We start from the raw sequence: 26,581 nt of genomic DNA on the forward strand, positions 1-26,581 counted from the left end.
CAGCAGATTTATAAATGATTCTCATCGCAGATTTCCTCTCATGCTTTGGACTTTGAACTAAATTAAAGATATATGATTCTGCAAAATAAGAAAATGTACACATCCTCATTCTGTTCAAAAGTTTACACGCCCGGCTCTTAATGCATCGCTTTTCCTTCTGGAGCATCAGTGAGCGTTTGAACCTTCTGTAATAGTTGAATATAAGTCCCTTAATTGTCCTCAGTGTGAAAAGATGGATCTGAAACTCTGGTTTTTCAGCATTTTTGTGTATTTGAACCCTTTCCAACAATGACTGTATTTTCAAAGAAGTTGTGGGACCTGAAGGATTTTTCTGAAGAACAGCAGGCAGTTTAACTGTTCAGGACAAACAAGAGACTCATAAATGACTATCACTAAACAAAAGTAAAAACAGCTGTGGATCATTCTGGTAGCAACACAGTATTGAGAATCAAGTAATTTTTTTTAATAATTCAACAATATTTTTCTCTTGTGGACTATATTTTATGTGAAATTTGTTATTCAAATGCATGTTGTTTATATAAATAAACATGCATTTTGTATGATCCATCTTATTTTGAAAAATTAACATTTTGCACATTCTGCAAGGTGTATGTAAACTTCTGACTTCAACTGTATTTGTGTAAACTAATACATTTTAGGTTTCTTTGCTGAATAGAAAGTTTAAAAGAAAAACACTTATTTGAAATATATTATTCAACATTACTGACCCCAAACTTTTGAGTGGTGTTGTGTGTCATGCATTTATGAATCAATATTTTATCTTTGTGCTGGTGTAGGTATGATCCGCAGCCTGGCGGCTCACAGTCTGAACACCGAGCAGGAGTTGAGTCAGTGGAGTGGAGGAGAGAGTGATGAGGGTCACCACACCAATCAGCTGCGTCTGGCTCTGCTTCTGCAGTTCCTAGAAAACCTGGAGAAACTTATGTATAATGCTTATGAAGGCTGCGCTAGCGCTCTCACTTCACCACCAAAGGTCTGTCCTCCATGTATACACAAACAGCCTTGATGTTAACAATATGAAGTGCTAGCTGTATCCTTCCAGGGACTATTAATGGGCTTACCATTGATATTCCATGTTTACATCTTAGTTTTTAACACTCTTTACTCTTTTATTCAGGGCATCAGAACATTTTTCTACACAAACAGGCAGACGTGCCAAGACTGGCTAACCAGAATTCGTTTGGCACTGATGAGGGTGGGCCTTCTCTCAGGTCAGCCAGCAGTCACAGTCCGCCATGGCTTTGATCTGCTCACTGAGATCAAGAACAGCAGTGCACAGGTAAGACTTGTAGAAGCAGTGTTGTTCAAAAAAGGCTCCAACAATTTTTGTAAAAACATGAAAATATGCATTATACAAAAAACAATCTTAAGTGAATTTCTAAATGTTTTATTGTCATTCACACATTTCATTTATGCCATATGTTTTAAATTTTGCAAATGAGTGACTTGGATCTATCACTCCATTTACCTCTCAACATTGCTCCTGTCAGTTATTGTAAGGCACTGGCACTACACTATGTGGATTTTAATATCTGAAAGCCCTACTTCATTGTTTTTGCTCTGTGCTTTGCCCTGTAGGGCCCAGAAGTGGAGGTGCCAATCACCATGCTGGTGGAGGCGTTGTGTGAGCTGCGATGCCCTGAAGCTATACAAGGTCTGGCAGCCTGGAGTCTGGCCAACACTGGCAAGAGCCTGGGCTGGCTGGGATCAGTGGCACTGCAGGCCGAGGGAAAGTAAGTGTTTCGTGTTCTGAAAATAATTACGCTAGTTTACACCATGCAAATTTGTCTAGTCGCTCTGTTCTCATGAAATGTTGATGTTGCATTGTTCCCAAGGTTTGAGAAGGCAGCATTAGAGTACCAGGAGCAGCTGTGTGCCGTCACAGGGATGGACTGCTCGATTAAAGGCTTTGATCGCTCCCTGTTAAAACTCACTGGCTCCAACACCTCCAGTCCAAAACACACCAGCAGTGGTGAGGATTTACAAAATTTAAACTAAATATCTCACACGGGAGAAAAACTTCAGTATGTGAATATCCGGATTTGTATCTTTTACTAATTCAAATTGAACCGCTCTCAAAGCAACAGGCACTCATGTTTTATTACTGAGTGAATTAGTTTTTGACTTTGAGACTTGAAACTTGGAGGGATGGTAGTACTTACAGCAACCTACAACGTGGCCAAAGCTTAAGTGTCTTATGTGGTTTGAATCTTTGGCTCATGGCAGACAAAACGCATGCTTCAGATTTGATCGTGGCAAACTTTTTGGGAATTTCAAATTTTTTGAAAAAACTACCTTTGTGAACTGGTCATAGGTTTCTCACTCGTTCAGAACCAAACCTATGCAGAAAAATGATCTGCAGAGTGAGTGTCAATGATTATTGTTAGACGAGGTTAACGGAGGTTAACAAAAGGCCCAAAGGAAAAGTCAAAACTTCATGAAACCTGCTGAGCCCATGCAACGGGTAATTCTAAACAAGAGTGCAAAGTTTTAGGGAAATCTGACCACAACTGGTGCTATAACAGTCAAAACCATTAAAAACATAATATTTCTATGTTAAATTACCAGCCAAAAAGGCTTTGAATAATTGATTTAGGTGGGTTACAAGCTTTTTAAATGTCTTTTTTCATATGCGCTTAAATGCCTTAAAGCGCTTGAACCCCGGTAGTCGTTGCTTGGCAGCTGTAGGTCAAATTGAATTTGTGTGAATGTAAAAATGGACAAAAAAGGTGATGCATACATCTAATAAAATTTGAAAAAATCATTAGTCACTATCCTTCAGAAATGTAGATGCAGAACAAAAACCACCAAAATTGTTTTGGGTTTTTTGTAGTTTTTCCATATTAGATTGTGATCAGAAAAATTGTCAGATTACAAAGGATTCCCATCTCTAGCATTTAATGATATCAGAGGTTATTGTTTCATTATTTGTTTTTCTGATGCAAAAGTAGCCTTGTTTCTTATTTTATCTGTTTTAATAGGAGATGGAAGGAAAACTGTGTTGTTGAAGTCCAGTGAGTGTTCTCCAGAAGTGCTCAACTTCCTGGCTAATAAGGCCTGTGAGTGTTATGTGACCCTAAGTGACTGGGAGTCCGTGCAGGAATGGCAGGCCAGCATGATGAACCTCAAAAAGAACAGCAGCAGTTCCAGTGTCAACCTCAAGACAGACTTTAACTACATCAGGTGTGTAGCAGCAGAACTCTTGACTCTGACTAACTGAACTCTAGAAATGTGAGTTGTTCATTGAAAAAATTGTGTTTTGGTTTGTCTGCTCTCCAGAGCTCTGAGCAGGTTTGAGGAGGGGGATTTCGCAGAGTGCCATGCCCAGCTAGAGTTGCTCCCCGGCGAAGATTATGGTCTTCTTAAATCTACAAATAAGGACAAGATTGGTATGATTATAGCACATCTTCAGTCATGGCAAAAAAAAAATCTTCTGGGAATTATCAGTATTATTATCATCACTAACAGTGTCATTTGTAGGGATGGGTATCGTTTACATTTTACAGTACCGATACTGGTACTTATCGATACTGTTATCGATACTATCTGGTGCAAAAAGATATGATGTAAAAACATATTTTATTCAGGTTATTTTATTACTGCTAAACTTTAGCACATGTATTAAAGTTCTATCGTCACGAGCAGCAAGGTTTTTTTTCTCTGTTTTATTTATTTAACATTAAAGAAATAGTTCACCCAAAAAAGAAAATTGTGTCATTTACTCACTCTCAAGTTGTTTAAACCTGAATAATCTTCTGTTGAATATAAAAAATTATTTTAAAGAATGTGGGTAAACAAACAGTTGTTGGTCTCCAGTGACTTCCATATTTATTTTTCAGTCAGAAGGGACTAGCAACTGTGTGGTTACCCACATTGTTCAAAATATCTACTTGTTAAGTTTGGTAAAACATGACAGTGAGTAAATAATGAATAATTTTGGGGGGTGAACTATTCCTTTAATTTGGGGATTTGAGGGGGGCTTAAAAAGCCCTCAAAGCCAAAAGCCACCACAAATCTTAACAACTTGCACAGTTTTATCGCGGGTAGAATGCAACATTTTCAATACAAGCATTTCAGACAAATGTAATTTTATTAAATATTTAAAACATTTAACCCATAGGAGAAAATCAACCCTTTGCAACAGTTTAAAATTAGCCAAATTCCATGCAAAAAATGCTGGTTTTGGCAACCCTGCATCCAACACAAGCTGCAGGAATTAGATTTAACTGATCATGGGTCAAGACAAGAATAAGAAGAGATGACTGACAGATCATGCTTTAGCAGATAATGTGCTCATATCTGATCTTGTAAGATGTGCTTAGGCAGTGCGCGTGATCGTGAATTTGAAAGTGAAAATGAATTGCCGCTTATTCAAAAGAGATTTAAATACTCCGCATACGATAGCCGCTCTCTGATGCATGAAAATTATATTCAATATCAGAATGATTGCGTGAGCAGGCGATAATGGCCCGAAATTCCATGGGAGTGGGATCAAGAAAACAATCCCTGGGCTTTAATACAAAAAGCCACAGTGAATGGCGACTGTAGAAAGCAAAAGCCGAATCCCGGACGTTTTGGGCAATTTAGAAATCCCGTACGGACATTTTCTTTAGGTCCAAAAAGGGGACATGTCTGGGGAAAAGAGGACTCATGGTTACCCTGACTTTTGTAATGTAAACCCACATTTTCGATTATTTCACCCTTGCCGCCATTACTAATTGTTTGCATACAAACACGCACCACACGTGCATGGATATCACATGCACATCGAGCAAATGTCACATCATTCAGTGAAGTAAAATGACAAGCAGCAGCTTCTAATTCGCCATTAACATTAAAGTATACAGAGATAAATCAACGCAAGTATCGATAACAGTATCATTTGTCCTGAAGCTTATCGGTGGTCTGGTATTGACCCAATTACGTACTGGTCCAAAAAAATACAGATTCTCAGTATCCGTTTATAGTCATGTATTACTCTAGTAATGCTCAGCTCAAATTTTTACTACTAGAAATTGCTTTTTGTAAGCATTTTTATTTGGTTGAAACATGTGGAGTCCATCAGCTTAACTCAAGGTGTTATGAATTAATGTTCATTTGTGTTGACAGACCTAAAGAGGCTTCTTCCTGCTGTGTTGAGTCCCGACCCATCAGAGCTCCAGAAGGCCATTGAGGTACAGCTCCTCAGAAGCGCTGTGGGAGGCATGAATGCGACCAATCACGAACAGGACCAGAAGGTTCTTGCATCGTCTGAGTGAGTAAATGGCCTGAACAGTTATTTTTATTATTATTTTCCTTTTTTTCTTTTTTTTTTTTTTTTTTTTTTTCAAGTTGTTGTATATTTATTAATGGTGATTCTACTTCTGGGCTTTCATCTTTAGCACCCTAGTGAAGTACCTCAAACAGACGGGTCGCATTTCTCTGGGTCCCCTGCGTCTCTCTACTCTCACCCTGTCTGACTCCTTGCCCACACTCAGCACCCTGCAGCTGCACTGTGCCAACTCTCTAGAGAACTCCCTCTGCAACCAGCATCCAGAGGTTTGAGCCACCATATCCTTTGTGAATGTGCAAATACATTATCATACTGTCTTTTTCTTACAAAGAAATGCCTCTTCTTTGTTTTTCTCTCTGTAGGACTGTCTAATTCCACTCTTCAGTGAAGCTTTGACCACCTGCAAGCAGCAGGATGTTCAGCCATGGCTTCATGCTCTCCGATACACCACTTTCCAGCGACAGCTCTTCCAAAAAAACAAAGGTAAGGTCTACTCTTTTCTAAACTATCAGTTAAAAGTTTTTGAACATTAAGATTTTTAACGTTTTCTAAAAGAAGTCTCTTCTGCTCTCCAAGTCTGCATTTATTTGATCCAAAGTACAGCAAAAAAGATACAATTTTTTTAATATTTTTACTATTAAAAATAACTTTTTCTACTTGAATATATTTTAAAATGCAATTTATTCCTGTGATCAAAGCTAAATTTTCAGCATCATTACTGCAGTCTTCAATGTGACATGATCCTTCAGAAATCATTCTAATATGCTGCTTTGCTGCTATAGAAACTAATACTTTTATTTAACAAGGATGCTTAAAATTGATCAACGCTGATGATAAAGACATTAATAATGTTACAGAAGAGTTCTATTTTAGATAAATGTTCTTCTAAACTTTCTATTCATCAAAAAAGCTTGAAGAAAAATCTGCTCAGCTAAATTCGACAACCATAATAATAATAATATAGTTTGAGCAGGAAATCAGAGTATTAGAATTATTTCTGAAGGATCATGTGACTGGAGTAATGATGCAGCTTTTGAATCACAAGAATAAATTACATATATATTCAATACAGGGGTGGGCGATATGACCTAAAATTAATATCACGGTATTTTTCATCTTTTGAACGGTGACGGTATAATATATCACAGTATTACTTTTTTTTTTTTTTGGTACATTTTGGGAGGAGTAGCCTGTCCTGTCCCTTTAGTATGTGAATAAAGTTAATATTTTTATAATATAATAAGTAAACGGTAGGTATCCTTATCAAAAAGAGACATGGGAGAGTATTATGCATTCTCAACATATTTATTTTGCAAAAAACCTAAAGATCTTACTTGACAGTGCACAACAAAACAATAAATATTTTTTATTGAAATTTAATTTCTGCAATATTTAAAACCTTTAAATAACTGGGGGAAATCAACCCATGGTAACAGTTTAAAAGTCGACCAATTCTGTGGGGAAAAACGCTGACTTCGCAACCCTGCATCCAACACGAGCTGCTGGAGTTAATGTCATTGCACACATGAGTACGAAATTTTCATCTGAGATTTTTGCACGTTAAAAAAAAATACAGGTTATGTTAATCGAGTTTACACACTGCCTCTGAAACTTTCGTCCGTCATAAAAAAAATTCGGATCGTGTTTGATTTTCTGCATTTTCGCATCCGTAATAAGCATTTTGAGAAGGATGGCGAATATGAGAAAACTAAAAAAAAAACGCATACGAAATCGGACTCAGTGTACAATGACCTTTAGATTTGAATGATCACGGGTCGAAAGTAAAGAGATGACAAAAATAGACTGGAGGATTTGCTGCAATCTTGTACTCACTGACAAATATCTGTTATAAGATGTGCTGCTCCCTTTACACAGAGTGTGCGTTATCGTAAAATCGAAAGTCAAAGTAAACAGCGCCAGCACTCATTTAAAAGCGATTTCTATACCCTGCATATTGAAAGTGTGAAAATTATATACAATATTAGAATATTTGCGGGTGCGCAGATAAGAAAAAAATGTGGTGTGGAGCTCGGGTCGGGTGGGCCAAGCTTCTGATTGGGTGGCCGTGGAGCCGGGCCTGTAAGGATCTATAGAACTAAGAGCATTCTAGAAAGAGCTTTGTGATTGGATGGAAATTTCAAGCATCATGCAAGGACATGCAACTAATATAAATATTGGTTGGACGTTTAGGGGGGAGTATGTGGGAGTATTTGGCTGCTATTCGCGGAGAATTTAGTAACGTCAATGATTCTAATAAGCTCAGGCCGGTCGCTTTCTCCTCGCGCCCACTTAATTTGTGATCCGCTGTGTAAATCCTTCGGCCGGCTGACCGGGAAAAGTCCCACTCCGCCCCTGGTATAGGCTACAGGCCTGACCTTTCTTCACGATGTTTCACCAATCTTTTAATGGCCACTCCCCTTTTACCTACCACCTGCAAAGCTGATACAAATATGTTAAACTTTTTTATTTACAACAAGATATCTAGTATAAGGACAGGTATTCAGACCACAACTGAACGTTTGAAGAAAATTTGATGCCTTATTTAGAATTAGCTATTATTGATGTAAATGCAGCCATTCAAGGCACATAATTGATTTATTACTGTATTGACGGTATTAGAAATTCCATGTCGTGGCGCAATGTAGGGGTGTCAAAATTAATCGTTTTTTCGATGCATCACGATGCAGACAAGGATGGTTCGGTATCGTTTCAGTAATAGACCATAACCGATTATAACGGACTCAGTCCCGGTGCCAGAACACGCGACCCAGGGGGCTTGCATGATTTTCCGGGAGGGAGGGGGGTTGGGCTAATGAGGGAAGTACTCTGTATGAATGAAGTAAGTCTTCAGATTTTAACTGAAAGGATTATTGGCACTTTCTTTACACACATTTAACGAACTAACAAACATCAGTGTGTATTTAACAAATGTCTTTATTTTTTGTTAGTAATTCATTTAAAAGACTGAAACATTATTTTTATTTGGTTGAAAAGACTGGCTAAAAGCACTGAGCGCGTCTATCTGGCTCAGCACCGTTTTACACAAATATGACGATTTGTTGATACTGTGAGTGCACATAAATAATAGTAGACCTTTTGCAGTTTTGAAGGATGTAGTACTCTTACCTTTATCAACAAAAATTGTGTATTTTAGAGAAATACAAATATACAGCCTTTTTCTGTGGTGGAAAACCCCGGCCACCTGTTAAATACACTGGAGCCGCGATATAAGCTTCCCTCACGCTGACACTTTTCAGAAAAGATTATGCCGAAACTTGTAACGCGCCGATTCTCCTGGCAACAGTGTTACTTATTAAAAGAAGACAACTTAAATGAGCAACAGAAATTAGAAGTAAAACCATCGCAACCGCACACATGCGGAACTCATGGCATATAGCTGCAGACTGTGCACAGAACGGAACTCTGCTCTTAAAGGAGCCACAATATTTTCACCCATTACAAACGCTACAACGAAACCAAAGCCCAGGTATTTACTTTTGTGTATTTGTTCTAAATGTTGCTGTTGTCATCTGTGCCCAGACTTTAGTTTTGTTTGATACACTCAAGAAGTGTTTTCTTTGAGGAGGTGAGATTAAAGTTTCAGTTCATATATCTGACTGTTTGTATTTATTAACACAATTGTATATATTTGAAGTAAAATTAAAAAATGAGTATGCAGTGCATTGTCAATGCATCGTGATGCATCGAGATATTGTATTGAACCGAATCGTTGGCATGATAATCGTAATCGAACCGAACCGTAAGACCACTGTAGGTTCACACCCCTAGCGCAATGTCACACCGGTGCTGACTATGACACCGGTGTACCGCCCACCCCTAATTCAATATATTGAAATGTATAGTAATATCTCAAAATTGTACTATTTTTGCTGCACTTTGGATTAAATAAGTGCAGGCTTGGTGAGCAGAAGAGACTTCTTTAAAAAAAAAACGTGAAATCTTTCTGTTAAGAAACATTTGACTCGTAATGTGTAAGTATGACTTATGAATGTAATATGACATCTCTGACTCTTTAGTGATTCTTTCAGGTTCATCTACTCCAGTGGACTCTCATCTGATGGAGCTTTGTCTCACTGCAGTGAAATTTGCTCGTAAGCAGGGAAATATTGCTCTGGCCACACGTCTGCTGAGCCTGTGCAACAAGCCATCAGTGGGTGAATCTGAAGGTCAGGACCTGGTACAAAGCTTCAGGCAGCTGTCACTAGAGGGCACTGTTGGGGAAAAGTGGGGACCAGAGCTGGAGATCGAGAAGGCTAAAGTTCTGTTTGCTGCTGGTGAGTGTTTTTAACCTGTTGGGCCAGATCACTTGGTCTTGGTGTATTGCAGTGTGAATGTCTAAGCACTTCTTCTTTCTGTCTTTTAGGTCAGTCTGTATCTGCTATGGAAATGCTGAGCTCCTGTGCACTGTCATACTGTCACTCTGGAAAGTGTGAGCGTGCGGCCAGTCGCTCTGTGCTTACTCTGTGCAAATGGCTTTTGGCTGACTGGAAAGATCTGACTCCACAACTCAAGATGGTTGTTAAGAGGAACTCTGGTTCTACCAGCCTCTCAGCTCTCGCCAAAAACATTTCTGGTCTTTTGGAGCTGCCGCTGGAAGATCAGGGAATGCCACATATTACAACAGAGACTACAGGTAAGCATAATACCAATGCATTAAACTAGGAGTGCGACAATAAATCGGATCATGGATCGATTCTGCGATTTTCGTATATCGTTTTTGAGTTAAGTTTTACGTACTCTGCTTGTGTCTAGTTCCTTACACACACCACTTGAACCTGAAGTAATCATTCATGAAGTTTGAAAAGGTTAAAGCAAATTACAAGAGTGTTCACAGTGGGCTGTGATTACTTTACTCTTCCATCATAAAAGCTAATGTGCAAGTACATTTAACCACTTACATTACTCAGCCGTACACACAAGTGCTCTTCTTAGTGAGCATTTAAGCATGTGGTTAAAAACTATCCTAGAGGCCAACTGCTGTTAAAAAAAACTAAGCTCAGAATCAATTCCAGAGAGAATCACTATGTATTCGGAAAATCAAATTGATTTATTGTCGCAACTCCTACATTAAATCATGTTATTTGTGTCGTGACCCATATGATGATAGCATTGCATTGTACATTAAAATTTATTGTATGTATTACTGTTTGGTTGATACTGTCTTTGTTCCATTGTAATGATCATGAAGGTTTGTTTTGTTTACAGTCAGTGTTGGTGTTGGGGAGCCAGATTTTGTCCTTGGACAGCTGTACCAGCTCTCGACTACTCAGGCTCCTGAAGTGGCCAAATCATGGGCAGCTCTGGCCAGCTGGGCGTACAGATGGGGCAGGAAGGTTGTGGACAATGCCAGGTATTTTGTTACTATAAAAAGTGTTGTTAGTTTTAAAAATGTATATGTTTATACTGATGTTTAATTTTTATTTTTTATTCTGTCTGTTGATAGTCAAGGAGAAGGGGTTCCTTTGCTCCTTGGAGAGAAAAAAGAAATCGAAGAGCTGCTCCCAGCAGGCACCAGTGATGAGGACAAGGAAACCATTTTCGGCATTTTGGGTCAAGCCATGTGTCGCCCAGCAGGAATTCAGGTTATGGAGTTCACAGTTTGTGTAAATGAGTCTAGATCAGTGGTTTTCATACTGTGGTACACCACACACTTTGGAACTGTGGAAATGTATTTAAATATACTACTATTCAAAAGTTTGGGGTTGGTGCTTCTTTTTTATTTTTTTATTTATTTATTTTTTTGAAGGAAATCTTTATGCTCACTGAAGCTGTTTTTAGATGCAGTAAAAACAGTAATACTGTGAAATGTTACCATTTAAAAATGACTGTTTTCTATTTTAATATAATTTAAAATTTATTTCTAAGTGAAGAAGTTATTATATTTTTGTGGAAACTCTTTTTTTTTTTTTTGTTAATTAAAAAGTAATGTTACTTTATTTGTTTACTGCCACTTTTGATGGATTTAAACTGTATCTGCGGAAAAGTATTAATTTCTTAAAGATATTTTATTTGACCTTGCCTGTATAAACTTATAGGTTAATGCTGATGTTCATTTATTCTGCAATATGGGATGCAAATAGATCTCATTTTGTGTATTCATGTCTTATCGTGTTCCTGCAGGATGAGGACATGGCCTTGCAGAATGAAGAGGATGAGGAGGACGACATGGTGGATGTGATCGGTCGACAGCTGTTGGGTGCCTGTCCGTGGCTGTCTGAGGTGGAGGACACTGTGACTGATGGGCTGATTGGGGTGTGGAGGAGGGTGGTAGACCGAATCTTCAGCCTGTACCGGATCTCCTGCAGAGCGTACTTCACCTTCCTTAAACTCAACGCTGGGCAGGTCAGAGGATTCTTCCTCTGTTCATGTAATAATTGGACAAATTTCTAAAACAAAAATTGATCAGATTTTTTGATCTCTTGATCATCAGGTTCCCATAGATGAAGATGACCCCAAGCTGCTCCTAAACAGCCAGAGCAGCAAACAGAGCAGTGATGATGTCATTGTCATGGCAACCCTCCGTCTGCTGCGCTTGCTTGTGAAGCACGCTGGCGAGTTAAGAGAGGGTCTGGAGCATGGCCTGGCATCCACCCCCACTGCACCCTGGAGAGGTAAGAACTTATACATCACCTTCCTCTTTAAAACTTCCTAACTTAAAAAATTTAGAAGCACAGTCCAAATTTCAGTAGCACCTTCTAATCAATAATCCAAAAATATAATAAAAAATATAATAAATATAAAAAATATATAATTGCCTTCCTTTTACAAGGTGATATTTGACTCCTCAAAGTGAATTACAGGGGAATTTTGTTTTTAACTTTGCAATGGCATTTTTGGCAACTCTATTAAAAGTATGTCATCTTTAATGTCATATCTCATGTGTTTTCATATGTTTAATGAGGCTCAGAGGTGGCATAAGTGCAATCAAATTCATAAATTAATGTTGAGATTAATGTTTTATGTCTGTTTTCTCTCTAGGTATCATCCCTCAGTTATTCTCCAGACTAAATCACCCCGAGGCTTACATTCGCCAGAGCATCTGCAGCCTTCTATGCAGAGTGGCCCAAGATTCGCCCCACCTTATCCTCTACCCTGCCATTGTGGGATCTATCTCTCTCGGTGGAGAGGCTCAGGCAGCAGGTGCGTACTGTACTGTGTTCCAGGCTGGGATGTCCTGTCTGCCTTAGGCCATGTGTCTGCCAAAGCATTTTAGCAAGCTTATATGCCAAGCACTCTTCTGAAAACGAGGTGCTTGAGCCTTTTGACGTCTCTTGCGTCAACAGCACCACAAGCATGTGTTGTGATACTCTCGTGAATGCGTGTCAAAGGCTAACACGGAAGAGAAGAAATTGTAGAATTAAGTTATTTTTAGCAAAACACTGCTAAAATGGGGCTTTTGATGAACATCAGACTGACACCTTAGTCTTGGTATGTAACATACTTTAACCAAAGGTGAGAATTTTTCGACTCATCACAACCAGAAAAAAAACACGAAATAGTCAGTCAGTGCCTCATCACTCTTGCTTGCCTTTTTTTTTTTTTGGATGAAGACAACTGAAAAATGTTCTGGCTTCAGGATAAAATACTTTGGTGGAGACAGCCTTAAACAACCAAACAGTTCTCATTTTGGTGATCATATATAAGCCTCTTTGGTTAAAAAAAAATATTGTTTTCATCTGTGCCAGGTAACAAGCTGCCATCATCCCTGCCAACCCTGCTTGGGAACATGCAGGGAGAGGCTCTTTGTGGAGGTGAGAGTGAGACGGGCAGCGGGCCAACTTCTCAGGAAAGCAGCCGTGGAGAAGAAATGGTGATGTATTCTAGTGAGGACCAAGCCATGATGCAGGACTGCTACAGCAAGATAGTAGACAAGCTCTCTTCTGCCAACCCCACCATGGTGCTGCAGGTAAAACAGAAAGCACTTTACTGATAAATAAGTGTCTGATTGTGTTAAAGGCCATTGTGTTAAAGAGTTTTTTTGTTGATCCTTGTGTGTGCAGGTGCAGTTGTTGGTGGGCGAGCTGAGGAGGGTCACTCTGCTCTGGGATGAGCTCTGGCTGGGGGTCTTACAGCAGCAACACATGCACGTTTTGCGCAGGATTCAACAGCTGGAGGACGAGGTGAAACGAGTTCAGAACAACAACACTCTGCGCAAGTAAGTCACGACCCTGGAAATCAATATAGAAGGAGAAACTTCATTAGCGAGTGACTCATGCCTCTTCGAAAATCATTTAAATTCTCTATCTCTTGTGGTTTAGGGACGAGAAAGTGGCTATTATGAGAGAGAAGCACTCTGCTCTGATGAAGCCTGTGGTTTTTGCACTGGATCACGTACGTAGCATCACAGCTGCTCCGGCGGAGACTCCTCACGAGGCATGGTTTCAGGAGACATACGGAGAAGCCATTCACAATGCTCTAGAGAGGCTGAGGAACCCTCTTAATCCTGCCAATCCTGCCAGCAGCTGGGTACCCTTCAAACAGGTAAGAGCAGTTGTGTGAATAAGTGTTCTAAAGAAGTGCTGTTATGCATCTTTTATTTTACCTTTTGTAACACTACCCCGCCCTGTCACAGATCATGCTGAGCTTGCAGCAGAGGGCACAGAAACGGGCCAGTTACCTCCTGCGTCTAGATGAGATCAGTCCCCGCCTGACTGCCATGACCAACACAGAGATGGCGCTGCCAGGGGAGGTGTCTGCTACAGATGCAGTCACCATCCAGAGTGTGGGCAACACCATCACCATCCTGCCTACTAAAACCAAACCCAAGAAGCTCTACTTCTTAGGCTCTGATGGCAGAAACTATCCTTACCTATTCAAAGGTATGAGTTTTAAACGTGGCTGAAAGCATCACCAAAAATGAATTTTCATCATCTTCATGTCATTCCAAACCCATGAGACTTTTTTTTTTTTTAGGGATGTAACAATATTAAAATCTCACGATATGAAGTCCACAAAACGATATTATTGTGGTTTATTTAAAAAAAAAAAAATGAAGACTTGAAAAAATGTCATAGGTATATTATTTTTGCTTGCGCTACAGTCGGGAAATTATAATACTACTTTCCTAATTTCTACACTTGAAAGATTATTTTGACTTTGGACTGCAGTGACGTTTCCCATTTAAACCGCTAACCGTCAGCAATTCATACTGCACTTTTAAGCTTTTATTTTGACTGAAACAGCAGTAGAGCTTTTATTTTGAGGGAAAACTCCAGCTTCAGTGAAAACAGCCCTTACAAAAGTGTGTCTCACTACAAATCTAGTGAAATGCTGTAATCATCAAATCTAGTGAAATGCTGTAATCATTTCATGTATGAAAATAAAGCAAAACTGGTGGCCGTACTTTCCAGAATGCACACTAAACTCACAGAACATGCAATAAACAAGTTCACTGCATTCACTGTAAATTGAGCCGTTCTGAGGCGCGGATAACAACGCATCACGAGCTGATCGCATGAACGAAGTGCGCACTTTGCTTTGAAATGTGCAGCGAAAACTTGAAGGGATTAAGCCATATTGTGCTTTCGGTTTTAGTTTTTTTAGTTTTTAGGCAAAGCGTAATGGCCCACAACACAACTTTATAGACCTTTTATGTTAGAATGACAAGTTTAAAAATATATTTATCGTGTCATATCGTCTCATGAACATGATAATATCGATACCATGATATTGATAATACCACTAAATCCCTACTTTTTTCATCTTTGAAACAAAAATAATGATATTACTACCTGAGATATTTCTGTCCCTTTTCTTAAAGTCACCAGAAAAGTAAAAGTAATCCATATAAATTGAGCACTTTAGTCCAAGTCTTCTGAAGAGTCTCTATCGCTTTATATGATGTTGGTTTGGAATGACTTGAGGCTAAGTAGGTGACAAAATTGTTATTTTTGGGTGAATTATCCTGTGTGATATTTGCCATTTGCTCTTGTAAATGTTTTCTTTGTGTTTTAGGATTGGAGGACTTGCATTTGGATGAGAGGATAATGCAGTTCTTGTCAATTGTCAACACCATGTTCACTAAAGTGAATCAACAGGAAAGTCCGAGGTTTCATGCCCGTCATTATTCTGTCACACCGCTGGGCACCAGATCAGGCCTCATCCAGTGGGTGGATGGAGCCACTCCACTATTTGGCCTGTACAAACGCTGGCAGCAGCGCGAGGCTGTGGTCCAAGCCCAGAAGGTGAGATTTAAAATTAGCATAGAACGCTTCTGGAAAATTATTTTTTTTACGTAACATGATTTTACAGGGTTATTGTAGTTAACTAAGACCATGAAAATTTGTTACATAATTAAATTGCCAGTTGTCATTTTTATTTGACTTGATGTAAATCGTTCAGCCCTATTGACTGGCTTCAATCTTCAGTGAAGGAAAATGCTCATTTATGTTATTATGAAGATTTGTTACATTTAAAGATGCATTTAAAAATTAAAAATTTTGACAATCTTTTACCTTTTCTTAAATATAGGCACAGGACTCCTTCCAGCAACCTCAGAATCTTCCTATGGTTCCACGGCCCAGTGAGCTCTACTACAGTAAGATAGGTCCTGCCTTAAAGGCTGTCGGGCTCAGTTTGGATGTGTCACGCCGTGACTGGCCGTTGAGTGTCATGAGAGACGTTCTCCGAGAGCTAATGGAGGCTACACCACCTAACCTCTTGGCAAAGGAGCTCTGGTGCTCCTGCACCACCCCCAATGAGTGGTGGAGCGTGACTCAGGTTAGAGGAACCACTTACAATTACAAGTCCTAACCATGAATTAGACTAAAAGCAAGTCACTGTAATTAACCAATGTTGGTTGTCTCATTTAGTCTTATGCCAGATCCACTGCTGTGATGTCAATGGTGGGATACATTATCGGATTAGGGGATCGTCATCTTGACAACGTGCTGATTGATATGACAACAGGAGAAGTGGTGCATATTGACTACAATGTCTGCTTTGAGAAGGGTGAGTGCCTGTTCATATGTGAACAATTCCAAACATACTTAATTCGCATAGACATTTAAATACTTGATTATCCTAACAGGAAAAAGCTTGAGAGTTCCAGAGAAGGTTCCTTTCCGTATGACGCACAACATCGAGACCGCTTTGGGGGTCACAGGAGTGGAGGGCATATTTAGACTATCCTGTGAACAGGTGATGATTGATTCAGTGATTTATTTAATGTTTCATTTAGAACAAGCATACAAATTTGAATTGTGTCCTTTCCTTTCAGGTGATTCAGATAATGCGACGTGGTAGAGAGACCCTCTTGACTCTTCTGGAGGCGTTTGTCTATGACCCCCTGGTGGACTGGACAGCAGGTGGAGAGGTGGGCTTTGCAGGGGCCGTGTACGGAGGAGGTGGTCAGCAAGCAGAAAACAAGCAGAGCAAGCGGGAGATGGAGCGAGACATCACACGTAGCCTCTTCTCCTCCCGTGTGGCTGAGATTAAGGTGAAAATTTTTCAAGTGCAAACACTGCATAAATGCACCTTGGCCATCTAAATGTGAGGTATATGCTGATTTCAACAAATAAATTTTCTAAAATAAAGAATATCTTAAACACTCCCGCTGTATGACATTAGTCGGGCAAAAAGGTAGCAAAACTGTCCCGATATCATCGCGGTCACATGATAACAATGAACAATAGGTCTTCTGGGCAAAAAGTGTAGTTTTTAAAAAAATTTAAACTTCTTATTCTAACATGAAAGGTCTATTAAGTTGTGTTTTGGGCCATTATGCTTTGACACAGTATCTTTCAAACTAAATAAAGCTTAATCCCTTCATCAAGTCTGTTTTCGCTGTGTGTTTCAAAGCAAAGTGCGCACTTGTTCAGGCGATCAGCTCGTGATCCGGTGTTTTCCGTGCCTCAGAACGGCTCAGTTCACTGTGAATTCTTTTATTGCATGTGCTGTGAGTTTAGCACACGTTGAAGCTGGAGTTTTCCACCCAAAAAAAATGCTCAACTGCCATTTACCTCAGAATAAAAGCATAAAAGTGCATTATGAGTTGCTAACAGCTAGCGGTTTAAATGAGTAATGTTACTGCAGTCCAAATTCAAAATATCTCTTTCAAGTGTAGAAATTAGGAAAGAAGTATATAAATTTAACCTGACTTTGTTTGCTAACCTAAATTTTCTTCTCGTTTCTCAGGTGAACTGGTTCAAGAACCGTGATGAGATGATTGGAGTTCTGCCACAGGTGGAGGAGGCAGTGGATGAGTACCTAAACCTGCAGGAGCAGCTCACACAAGTGGAGAAAGTGCAGGGCAAGCTGCTGGAGGAAATGGAGTTCCTTGAGGGAGCTGACACCAGAGCAGATCATCCCATCCACTCCCTGGAGCACAGGTCAGCAGATGAGACCACCAAAGTGTTTAGGAGGAATCATGTTCAGCTGCTCACAGTTATTGCTTGAGCATTAATCATTAGTAGATTTGCTAAGTTCTTTTTCTCCCATTGTTTTCCAGATACTCTGAGCACACTCAGTTGCAGTCCAGACAGAGGACTGTACAGGATGCCATTCAGGGGAAGTTGTCAGATCTGGATCAGTGCATCTCTCAGTATCAAGCTGCCTTCGCCAGTCTAGAGGCCACCCAGCTTGCCAGCCTCCTCCAGGAGATCAGTAGCCCTATTGATTTAGGTGCATATAATTATTTCGTTTTTAACAGAAATTTGATGAGAAGCAGAAGGACCACTTAAACTTCTAATTTGTTCTTTGTAAACTGCAGGTCCACCCAGCTATGTGCCAGCAACATCCTTCTTGCAGAATGCAGGCCAGGCACATCTGATTAGCCAGTGTGAGGCACTGGAGGCGGAGGTTAGTGCTCTGTTACAGCAGCGACGCTCTCAGCTGCGTGGCTGTCTCGAGCACCTGCACAGCTATGCCACCGTGGCCCTGCTGTACCCCCGTGCGGTGCTGCTCAGGCATAGAGTTCACACGTGGAAACAATGGATGGAGGAGCTGGTGTGTGACATGACTGTCGATCACTGCCAGACCATCTATCACCAGTAAGTGCAACTACTCACAACTACTCCAGTTCACTCCAGTCTTCAGTTTCACATGAAACCATCCTAATATGCTGATTTGATGCTGAAGGAATTCACAATTTGGAAAACACAAATGAAATACTGATATGTTGACCAGAGCTAATGTAAGTGTAGGCTTAAACCAAATGTCATACCATCCATTTTCCCCCCAAGCTCCGGATGTCAAGTAAAATCCACGCTGAGAAACTCTTTCAGTGGCTGCGACGTCATAAGTGTCAGCATGTTTACATTCTGTCAGAAAAGCTGCACAATGTGGCATTGTGTCAGTATTTAATTTTCCAAGTTGTGTTGCGGTAAAAATCACAACAGTGGCAGTAGTTTACTGAGTACGGCCACTTTATGTCATTAAAATAATGGTGCCCCCCACAGTCCAAAATATGCATAAAATGATGTGGATTTTTAAAATAACGTAAATCTTTCATGGGTTTTTACTACATATTTCAGTGAGAGACATCATTTATGTTTATTAAGCCATACAAGTTCCCTTTAATAATTGTAATCATAAAGGTTTCCTTAACTCTTCCATGTCCTTAACTCTTCCATGTCCTCTATTATGTCTCTTTTCTTTTCAGGTATGAAATGCAGTTTGCACCCCAGCCCCCTCCTGCCACATGTCAATTCCTGTCTAGCATCGAGATGGCGCTGCAGCACCACGCAGCAGAAACCAACACTCGGCTGATGCGGCAGGTAGAGCGTCTGAAGGCAGAGGGCGCCGGTGTGCCTGTTTGTGAGGAGCAGCTGCAAGAGATTGAGCGCTGCATCAAAGTCTTCCTGCACGAGGACGCCGAGCTTGGGTCCTTCAGCCTGGCCGGCATCATCGTCTCTGCCCTCTGTGCCCTCACCAGGTCTGAATCTGTGGCTTTAAAAAAAAAAAAGCTACAAGAATTGTAAAAACCTCTTAGTTTTCTGGTCCTCCATGCCCAAACTTTTATTTTCCGTGATCTTAAAGGATTAAAGGATTCAGTGTTTCTTTACTTTGCAGGCGTAACCTGGTGATGGAAGGAGCTGCGGCAAGTGCCGGAGAGCAGCTGGTGGAGCTGACGTCTCGTGATGGTGCCTGGTTCCTGGAAGAGCTCTGCAGTATGAGTGGTAACATCACATGCCTTGTGCAACTGTTGCAGCAGTGCCAGCTTCTGTCGCATGACCTGGACATCCTCAGTCTTACAGAGACTTCGCAAGTTGTCTACCTGGCCAATGGCGTCTACACCTGCCTTCAGGTGATGTTCTCAATGTTTAATGGTATTCAGTGGTTTCAATGATGTTTTCCCCCTCTCAAACATTTTTTGTTAATATTTAAAGGAACTCAACACAAACTTCCGTCAGATCATCTTCCCAGAGGCTCTGCGCTGCATGCTAAAAGGAGAAAATACATTAGAGACCATGCTAGCGGAGCTCGACACGCTGATCGATCAGTGTGCAGATGGAGTTTCGCTGCAGGGGCTCGGGGAGGTTCTGCAGGCTCACCTTCGTAACACCGCCATGGGCCTGGAGGAGGATCCAGGTGACCACTATCTGGATATCACCAGGTAACATGGACATTAGAAATATTTACTAAGAAGTGTGTAATGAAGCTGTGTCTTTGTTTTTGGATGGACTGAACTGAATTGTGTCCTTTGTTTTTTTTGGTTGTGTTTAGGGTTCTACGGGCTCAGTACTCTGAACTGATCCAGCCACGCAGCATGGAGAGCTCTGTGCAGGAAACTCCCAAAATGAGTGCCGGTCAGATGTTGTTGGTAGCTTTTGATGGCATGTTTGCACAGCTGGAGACTGCTTTTGGACTTCTGATTGATAAGGTAAAAATACTAGGAGTTTTTCTTCAAACTGTACTGTCATTTCTGTCAAAATCAAAGCATAAAAGTGTAGTATAAATTGCTGACAGCTAGCAGTTTAAGATAATGTAACTGTAGCCTGAGTTCAAAATATTTTTTTCAAGTGTACAAACTAGGAAAGAAGTATTGTAATTTCCCTACTGTAGTGTAATTGACCTTCGCTCATATTCGGAAATACGTTTTTGATCAAATTTATAAAATTTCTGACCCTGCATAGACAGCAATGCAACTGACATGTTCAAGCCCCTGAAAGGTGATAAGGCCATTGATAAAATAGTCTGACTGACACCGAAAAGAAATTGATGAATAAAGTTATTTTTGTTTTGATGACAGAATTTAATGCTCCTTTAACAGAAGAAAACACATTTTGAATGTTTTTTTTTTAATGCTATTACTGTGTATTCATATTGAGTGGGTTCCCTGAAAACAACATATTTTGTGACCACAAATAACTAAAGAGAGAGAAAAAAAGAGCATATGACTATGATCACATGCCTGAGATGTGTTTATTAGATTTAACTGGTGTCTAAATGAATCCTGTTCTCCCCTTTAGCTGAACTCTATGGATGTGCCTGCTGCCTGGAGAAAGGTGGATGTGATCCGGGAGTCCAGAGCTACGCAGGTCCATTTCTTTGATAATGTGCAGACCAGGCAGGTCTTGGAAGAGATTTTCTTCCTGAAGAGACTCCAGACCATCCGAGACTTCTTCCGTCTGTGTGGATCATTTGCACAGACGCTATCTGGTATACATCTAACAGATAATTTTTTTTTTACTTTACAGATATTTTTTCAATATTAGCAGTGACACACAAAGAAAGTAATGCAAGAATATTACATTGTTGTGCGGAATCAAGCTTTTTATTAAACACCTTTCTCATTTTTTTCTAACAGGAACATGTCCTACACCCACTGATGAGCCTACACCCTCTAATGGCCCAGTACCCATAGTGAAACCCATGTACCGAGGCTCCACAGTAGTGAGCGAGGACCAGATGATGCGGCCCATCAAAGCCTTCACGGCAGACTTTGTGAGGCAGATGCTAATGGGGCTTCCCACCCAGGCTCTGGGCCTGGCTATCTGCAGTGCTCTCAGCGCCCTCGGCATGGATCTCATCGCCCAGGTGGAGGCCAAGGACTTTGGTGCTGAGGGAAAGGTTTCTCTGGATGACCTGTGCAAGAAAGCAGTGGAGCAAGGGGTTCAAGCAGGACGGATATCCCAGCTGCTGCTCAACAGGGCCACAGTGCTGGCCAGCTCCTACGACACAGCCTGGAAAAAACTGGACCTTGAACGACGTCTAGAAGTCAGCATTGAAGCCTGTAAGGTCAGCCTGCAGAGAACTCAACTTCACATCGCCATGTTCCAGGTAAGAACCAGTGCTTCATTTACAAATAAAATATCAGTGGTTGTGACTGTGAAGGTGCAGTCACATTAGTGATATTTCACGGCCAAAAAAAAAGAAACCTTAACCCTCTGATCTCTCTTATCAGTGGCAGCATGAGGACATTCTTGGTGCTAGGACACAGCCCATGACTGTCAGTCCTCCACCCCGTTCCATCATCCTCAGCAACATGAAGAAGAAGCTCTACAAACTCAGTCAGGATGAAGCTTCTATTGGCAGTGTCCAGGTTAAGGCTGTTCCACTTTTTGCAGAACATGTCATAGTAAAATAGAAATCTATTAATTTAAATCTTGGCTTTTGTTTTTGCAGGAGAAGTTGGCAAGTCTTGAGGGAAGCATAGAGCAGAGGCTGAAGTGGGCCGGTGGCGCAAACCCTGCACTCGCCCCAGTGCTGCAGGACTTTGAGGCCACTATAGCAGAACGCCGTGCCTTGGTGATGAAGGAAAGTCAGCGAGCCAACCAGGTCACTTTTCTCTGCAGCACCATTCTCAACTTCGAAGGTCTGCGTACGCGCACCGCAGAAGCCTTGAACATGGATGCCGCGCTTTTTGAACTTGTGAAGCGATGCCAGGCCACCTGCTCCTATGCTGCCCAGTTCAGCACATCAGTTTCATCTCTGGAACTACAGCTGCTGCATAGACTGGTGAGTCTTGCTAGATTTTTTTAAGGCCCTTTTTACACTAGTGCATTTTCGGGGTTTTTAAAACAGTGTTTTTAAAAAAAAAAAAAAATGATCATAGTCTACACTGCTGTTTTCACTACGCCATTTTCTTAAAAAAATTTAGTCAAACTATTGTAAAATTATAATATCAGTGCATCTCTAAAAATCACTTTAACTACTTGTGAATTTGATAAACCATTTCACAGTATTCTGTTGTTGTCGTCTGTTTCTAATTGAAAAGCATTGGATTGTGTCTTTGCAGAGTCCTGCTATGGATCTGTCCATTGGTGGGCCTGAGTGGCTTGTGTACGCACAGAATCACCTCACGCAGGAGATGTCCAGTCAGAGAACAGTGCAGGAGGAAAGAGAGCAGCAGCTGGAGAGAGTGACCGAAACCCTTCAGCTGCTGGTGGACACCATTAAAGGCATCCTGTCCCATCACAACCGCCAACTTGCTGATGTTAAGCACCTCCTACGTGCCATGGCAAAGGTATTTAACACTCTGATGCAAAATGGTGAATGCGCTTAGTTTATTGGCCACTTCTAACTGCTGACAAGGTGGTTTTAAATGTTGTGTGTACACTAATGTAAACTGCTTTTCAATTTGGCAGGATGAGGAAAATGCCCTTGCGGAGGGAGAGGAAGTGACTTATGAGGGCAGCGTGCGTCAGTTCCTGTCAGAATACAAGGCATGGCAGGATAATGTGCAGATAGTGCTTTTCACAGTAGTGCAAGCTACAGGTCAACCACGTAGCCAAGAGCAGGTTGAGCTGCTGCAGGAGATTCCTGCCACCCTGAAGGAGCTAAAGTGTCAGAGCCAGAGGTGAGCTTTTGTGATACAGAACACTACCTATTAGTCTTCAAGTGTTGTGGTGTTGTTAAAAGTTTTTTTTTTTTTTTTTTATTCGTTAGCATCTACAATGGCTTGGTGAGCTTCGCCTCTCCTCTTGTCACTGAGAGAGGAAGTGACTGTGCAAGTCCCACTTCCACAGCCCAGACCAGCTTTGCCGCTGGTAAGTTTAAGGTCTTGCTTTGGTTCTTTTGTGGTGTTGTTTTTTACTGTAGGTGATTTGAGTTTGATCTCTCCCTCTGTCTCTCTGTTACTATAGCAGTGCGCTGTAGTGGAGTGAAGACCCAGCCTGACAGCATGTCTCAGAATGCCCGCAAAGCTCTTCCTCGAAACTTTGGGACTCCGGTGGACACTCCCCCAAGCACTCTGATGATCAACAGTAAAGGACTGGCCCCAAGCCCCAAAAGAGCCGTGCGGGATCCCAAAACTGGGAGAGGTTAGTTGTGATGCAAATGCCATTTCATAGATCAGTCAATTTAAAATTTAGAATTTTGCATATGCATATTTGACCAGTATTTTAAATGGACAGTTTGCCCAAAAAAGAAATTGTCAATAATAACTTGCCTTCATGTCCTTCCATACCTGTAAGTCCTTCGTTCATCTTCAGAACACAAATTAAGATATTTTTGATGAAACCCGGGAGCATTCTAACCCTGCATAGACAGCAAGACAACTACCACATTCAAGGCCCAGAAAGGTAGAAAGGACTTCATTAAAATAGTCCATGTGACATTAGAGGTTTAACCATAATTTAATGATGCTACAAAAATATTTTGTGCACTTTCATGACAGTCCCACAATGAATGTTTCTGCATTCCTCCAATTAAAATGTGTCGGGATACTCTTATGAATGTGTGTTGAAGACTGACAGGCAAGAATAGTTGTTGAATAAAGTAGTATTTTTGTTTGTCATAGCTTCATAAAATTATGTTTGAATCCCTGATGTCACATGGTCTATGATGTTCTTACTACCTTTCTGGGCATTGAATGTGGTAGTTGTGTTGCTGTCTATGCAGGGTCAGGAAGCTTTTGGATTTCCTCAAAAATCTTATTCTTAAATAATCTTACAGGTTTGGAACGACATGAGGATGAGTAAGAGAATAGTAAGAAAAGGCACTATTCATCAAGTTAATGCTCATACATTAAGCCATTTTTAACATGTTTTAAAATTTTAATAACCATTATGAATGATAAATACACTACTATTTTTTTTTAAAGTCTCTTATACTCACCAAGGCTAAATATATTTTAACATAGAGACTTAAATCATAATTTTTTTAATATATTGTGCCAAAGCTAAATTTTCAGCAGCCATTTCTCCAGTCTTCTGTGTCAAAGCATCCTTTATAAATCATTTTAATGTGTAAGAAACATTTATCAATGTTGAAAATGTTTATGCTTTATTTTCATAAAGGTCACGATACATTTTTTATCAGAAAAACAACTTTTATTTGCAACAGAAGTATTTTACATAATATAAATATCTATAACGTTATATATTATAAATGTTCTAAACATTTATAACAAAAATATCTACTGTCACCAAGACCCCAAACCTTTGAATAGTAGTGATAAATATTTAGATTTGTTTGACCTACAAGGGCCCACAATGTGCATTAATTTTAACTCATAGATCATGCCAATTAAAGGTATAGTTCACCCAAAAATTTAAATTGTCATTAATTACTTACCCTCATGTCGTTCCAAACCTGCAAGACCTTCGTTCATCTTTGGAACACAAATTAAGATATTTTTGATGAAGAACTTTCTGACCCTGCATAGACAGCAACGCACTGACACGTTCAAGGCCCAGAAGGATAGTAAGGACATTGTTAAAACAGTCATGTGACATCAGTATTAACCGTAATGTTGTGAAGCTATGAGAATGTCAGAATTTTCATTTTTGGGTGAACTATCCCTTTAAATGTTTGGATAATACTATCTTCTTAAGGGAAATAGTGCCTTTCAATGAAGACATCTTATGAAATGCTTTATCAACCTGAAGTTTTGCTAAGATCACTGATCAGCTGTTTTTCACTCAGCTGTGCAAGAGAGGAATTCCTACGCTGTTAGTGTGTGGAAGAGGGTGAAGGCAAAACTGGAAGGGAGAGATGTGGACCCTAACAGGAGAATGAGTGTCACTGAACAGGTGAGCATTCCTCCTTTATCTATACAACTTTACTGCTACTGCTGTGTGCATTTGTTAATGCTGTGCATTTGTCACTTCGCTCTTTAAGGTGGATTTTGTCATCAAAGAGGCGACGAACTTGGACAACCTGGCACAGTTGTACGAGGGATGGACAGCATGGGTGTGAACGGGATCCTTGTAGATCACTTTGGTCCAGCGAGGGTAGAAATCCACCAAAATCCACTGGGTCTGGGGCAATGGAGCCACAGAGCACCATGCAGGAAAGGGGGGGGGTGTAGAGACCCTCCCCCGGGCCCACACCGGATCCCCGTAGCACAGCTACACCCGGCGATCCAGCTAACACAACGAAATGGGTCTGCATCTGTCTCCCCGGGATGTGAGGGGAGCTCATCAAGATGGGGAGGCGGGGTGGGGGGGAAACAAGGCACACGCGGCTTGAACTACCCCCCCAACCAACCCCTGTATCAACAACAACAAATAAACCTCTGTCAACTATCAAAACAAATAGGATTTGCCACAGGGAAAATTTTGCAGGAGACAGTTTATCCACTCTTAGAGCAAAGGTCTGCGGTAATTAGCGAGTTTCTAGACTGCGTTTCTGCGAGAGTGGAGGGAAAGGGTGATCCGGTCTCGGAGGGATCCTCTGTTTTTTGGATGGCTCGGGGTCAGGCACGACTTGCGGCTGAGCTGTCTCCTGCTGGAGCGGGTGTGGAGGGCTGTGTGACCTGAAGGCTCAAAGGACTCCATTCGAAGCCAGAAGGCCTTTGGCAGACCTTAGAGTTCTTTCTTAACCACAAAAAAGACCTTTCCCCCATAAGTATATATAGGAATCGCTGCAAAAAAGAACTTTTTACACCTTCACCTATGTACTGCACAGATTTCACAATTAAAAGGCAAATTGCAAAGTGGCTTTGGGAACATTCACTGTCACGTGTTTCTGAATGTTTGGCACAATGAATGATGTGCTTGGAGCTGGTAAGTGCTCGGTCTGAGGTCTCTTTGATTTGATCCTTGAGTATGACCCAGGCTCGATGTGGTGAGATGTGCAAATCAGTTTCTAAATGCTTTTTTTCTTAGTATGCATCTCTGATCTTGTTTGTGTATTGTAGATTCTTTCTCCCTTTCCTTCTTTGCTATGGATTTAGTCTAGATTGCTCCTTTTTTTGACTTGCCTGTGGAAGTGTATCGTCGCTGATACATGTCCCCATTAAAGCTTGAGTTTTACTGATCTTGACCTAGTTTTACATTTTTAGTGGGAGAAATAAGTAATGGAATAGTGATGTGGTGATGGTTATTGTTGTCTCTTAATGGTTTTACTCCACTTTGTTGGTCAAATAAAACTATGATTAAA

At 40.7% G+C, this 26,581-nt stretch overlaps 1 protein-coding gene across 1 annotated transcript in view; it reads left to right on the forward strand.

Annotated features, from left to right (window-relative positions):
* smg1 (SMG1 nonsense mediated mRNA decay associated PI3K related kinase) overlaps positions 1–26,581 on the forward strand; it is a 110,144-nt gene extending 83,563 nt beyond the window's left edge. Inside the window, 42 exon segments of the mRNA XM_073840675.1 lie at positions 798–994; positions 1,139–1,300; positions 1,600–1,754; positions 1,857–1,993; positions 3,003–3,204; positions 3,301–3,410; positions 5,131–5,275; positions 5,403–5,559; positions 5,656–5,776; positions 9,343–9,588; positions 9,678–9,947; positions 10,520–10,664; positions 10,758–10,896; positions 11,435–11,656; positions 11,745–11,925; positions 12,293–12,454; positions 13,000–13,220; positions 13,315–13,469; positions 13,573–13,795; positions 13,887–14,133; positions 15,269–15,498; positions 15,785–16,033; positions 16,126–16,264; positions 16,344–16,453; positions 16,533–16,751; positions 17,450–17,643; positions 17,763–17,935; positions 18,024–18,303; positions 18,915–19,187; positions 19,325–19,559; positions 19,642–19,868; positions 19,979–20,135; positions 20,725–20,914; positions 21,063–21,535; positions 21,660–21,797; positions 21,881–22,213; positions 22,494–22,721; positions 22,843–23,054; positions 23,144–23,244; positions 23,341–23,517; positions 25,124–25,230; positions 25,319–26,581. Coding sequence (XP_073696776.1) covers positions 798–994; positions 1,139–1,300; positions 1,600–1,754; positions 1,857–1,993; positions 3,003–3,204; positions 3,301–3,410; positions 5,131–5,275; positions 5,403–5,559; positions 5,656–5,776; positions 9,343–9,588; positions 9,678–9,947; positions 10,520–10,664; positions 10,758–10,896; positions 11,435–11,656; positions 11,745–11,925; positions 12,293–12,454; positions 13,000–13,220; positions 13,315–13,469; positions 13,573–13,795; positions 13,887–14,133; positions 15,269–15,498; positions 15,785–16,033; positions 16,126–16,264; positions 16,344–16,453; positions 16,533–16,751; positions 17,450–17,643; positions 17,763–17,935; positions 18,024–18,303; positions 18,915–19,187; positions 19,325–19,559; positions 19,642–19,868; positions 19,979–20,135; positions 20,725–20,914; positions 21,063–21,535; positions 21,660–21,797; positions 21,881–22,213; positions 22,494–22,721; positions 22,843–23,054; positions 23,144–23,244; positions 23,341–23,517; positions 25,124–25,230; positions 25,319–25,396 — 8,120 coding nt within the window. The 3' untranslated portion in view covers positions 25,397–26,581.

Source organism: Garra rufa, chromosome 1 (assembly GCF_049309525.1).
Source record: "Garra rufa chromosome 1, GarRuf1.0, whole genome shotgun sequence".
Lineage (NCBI taxonomy): Eukaryota > Metazoa > Chordata > Actinopteri > Cypriniformes > Cyprinidae > Garra > Garra rufa.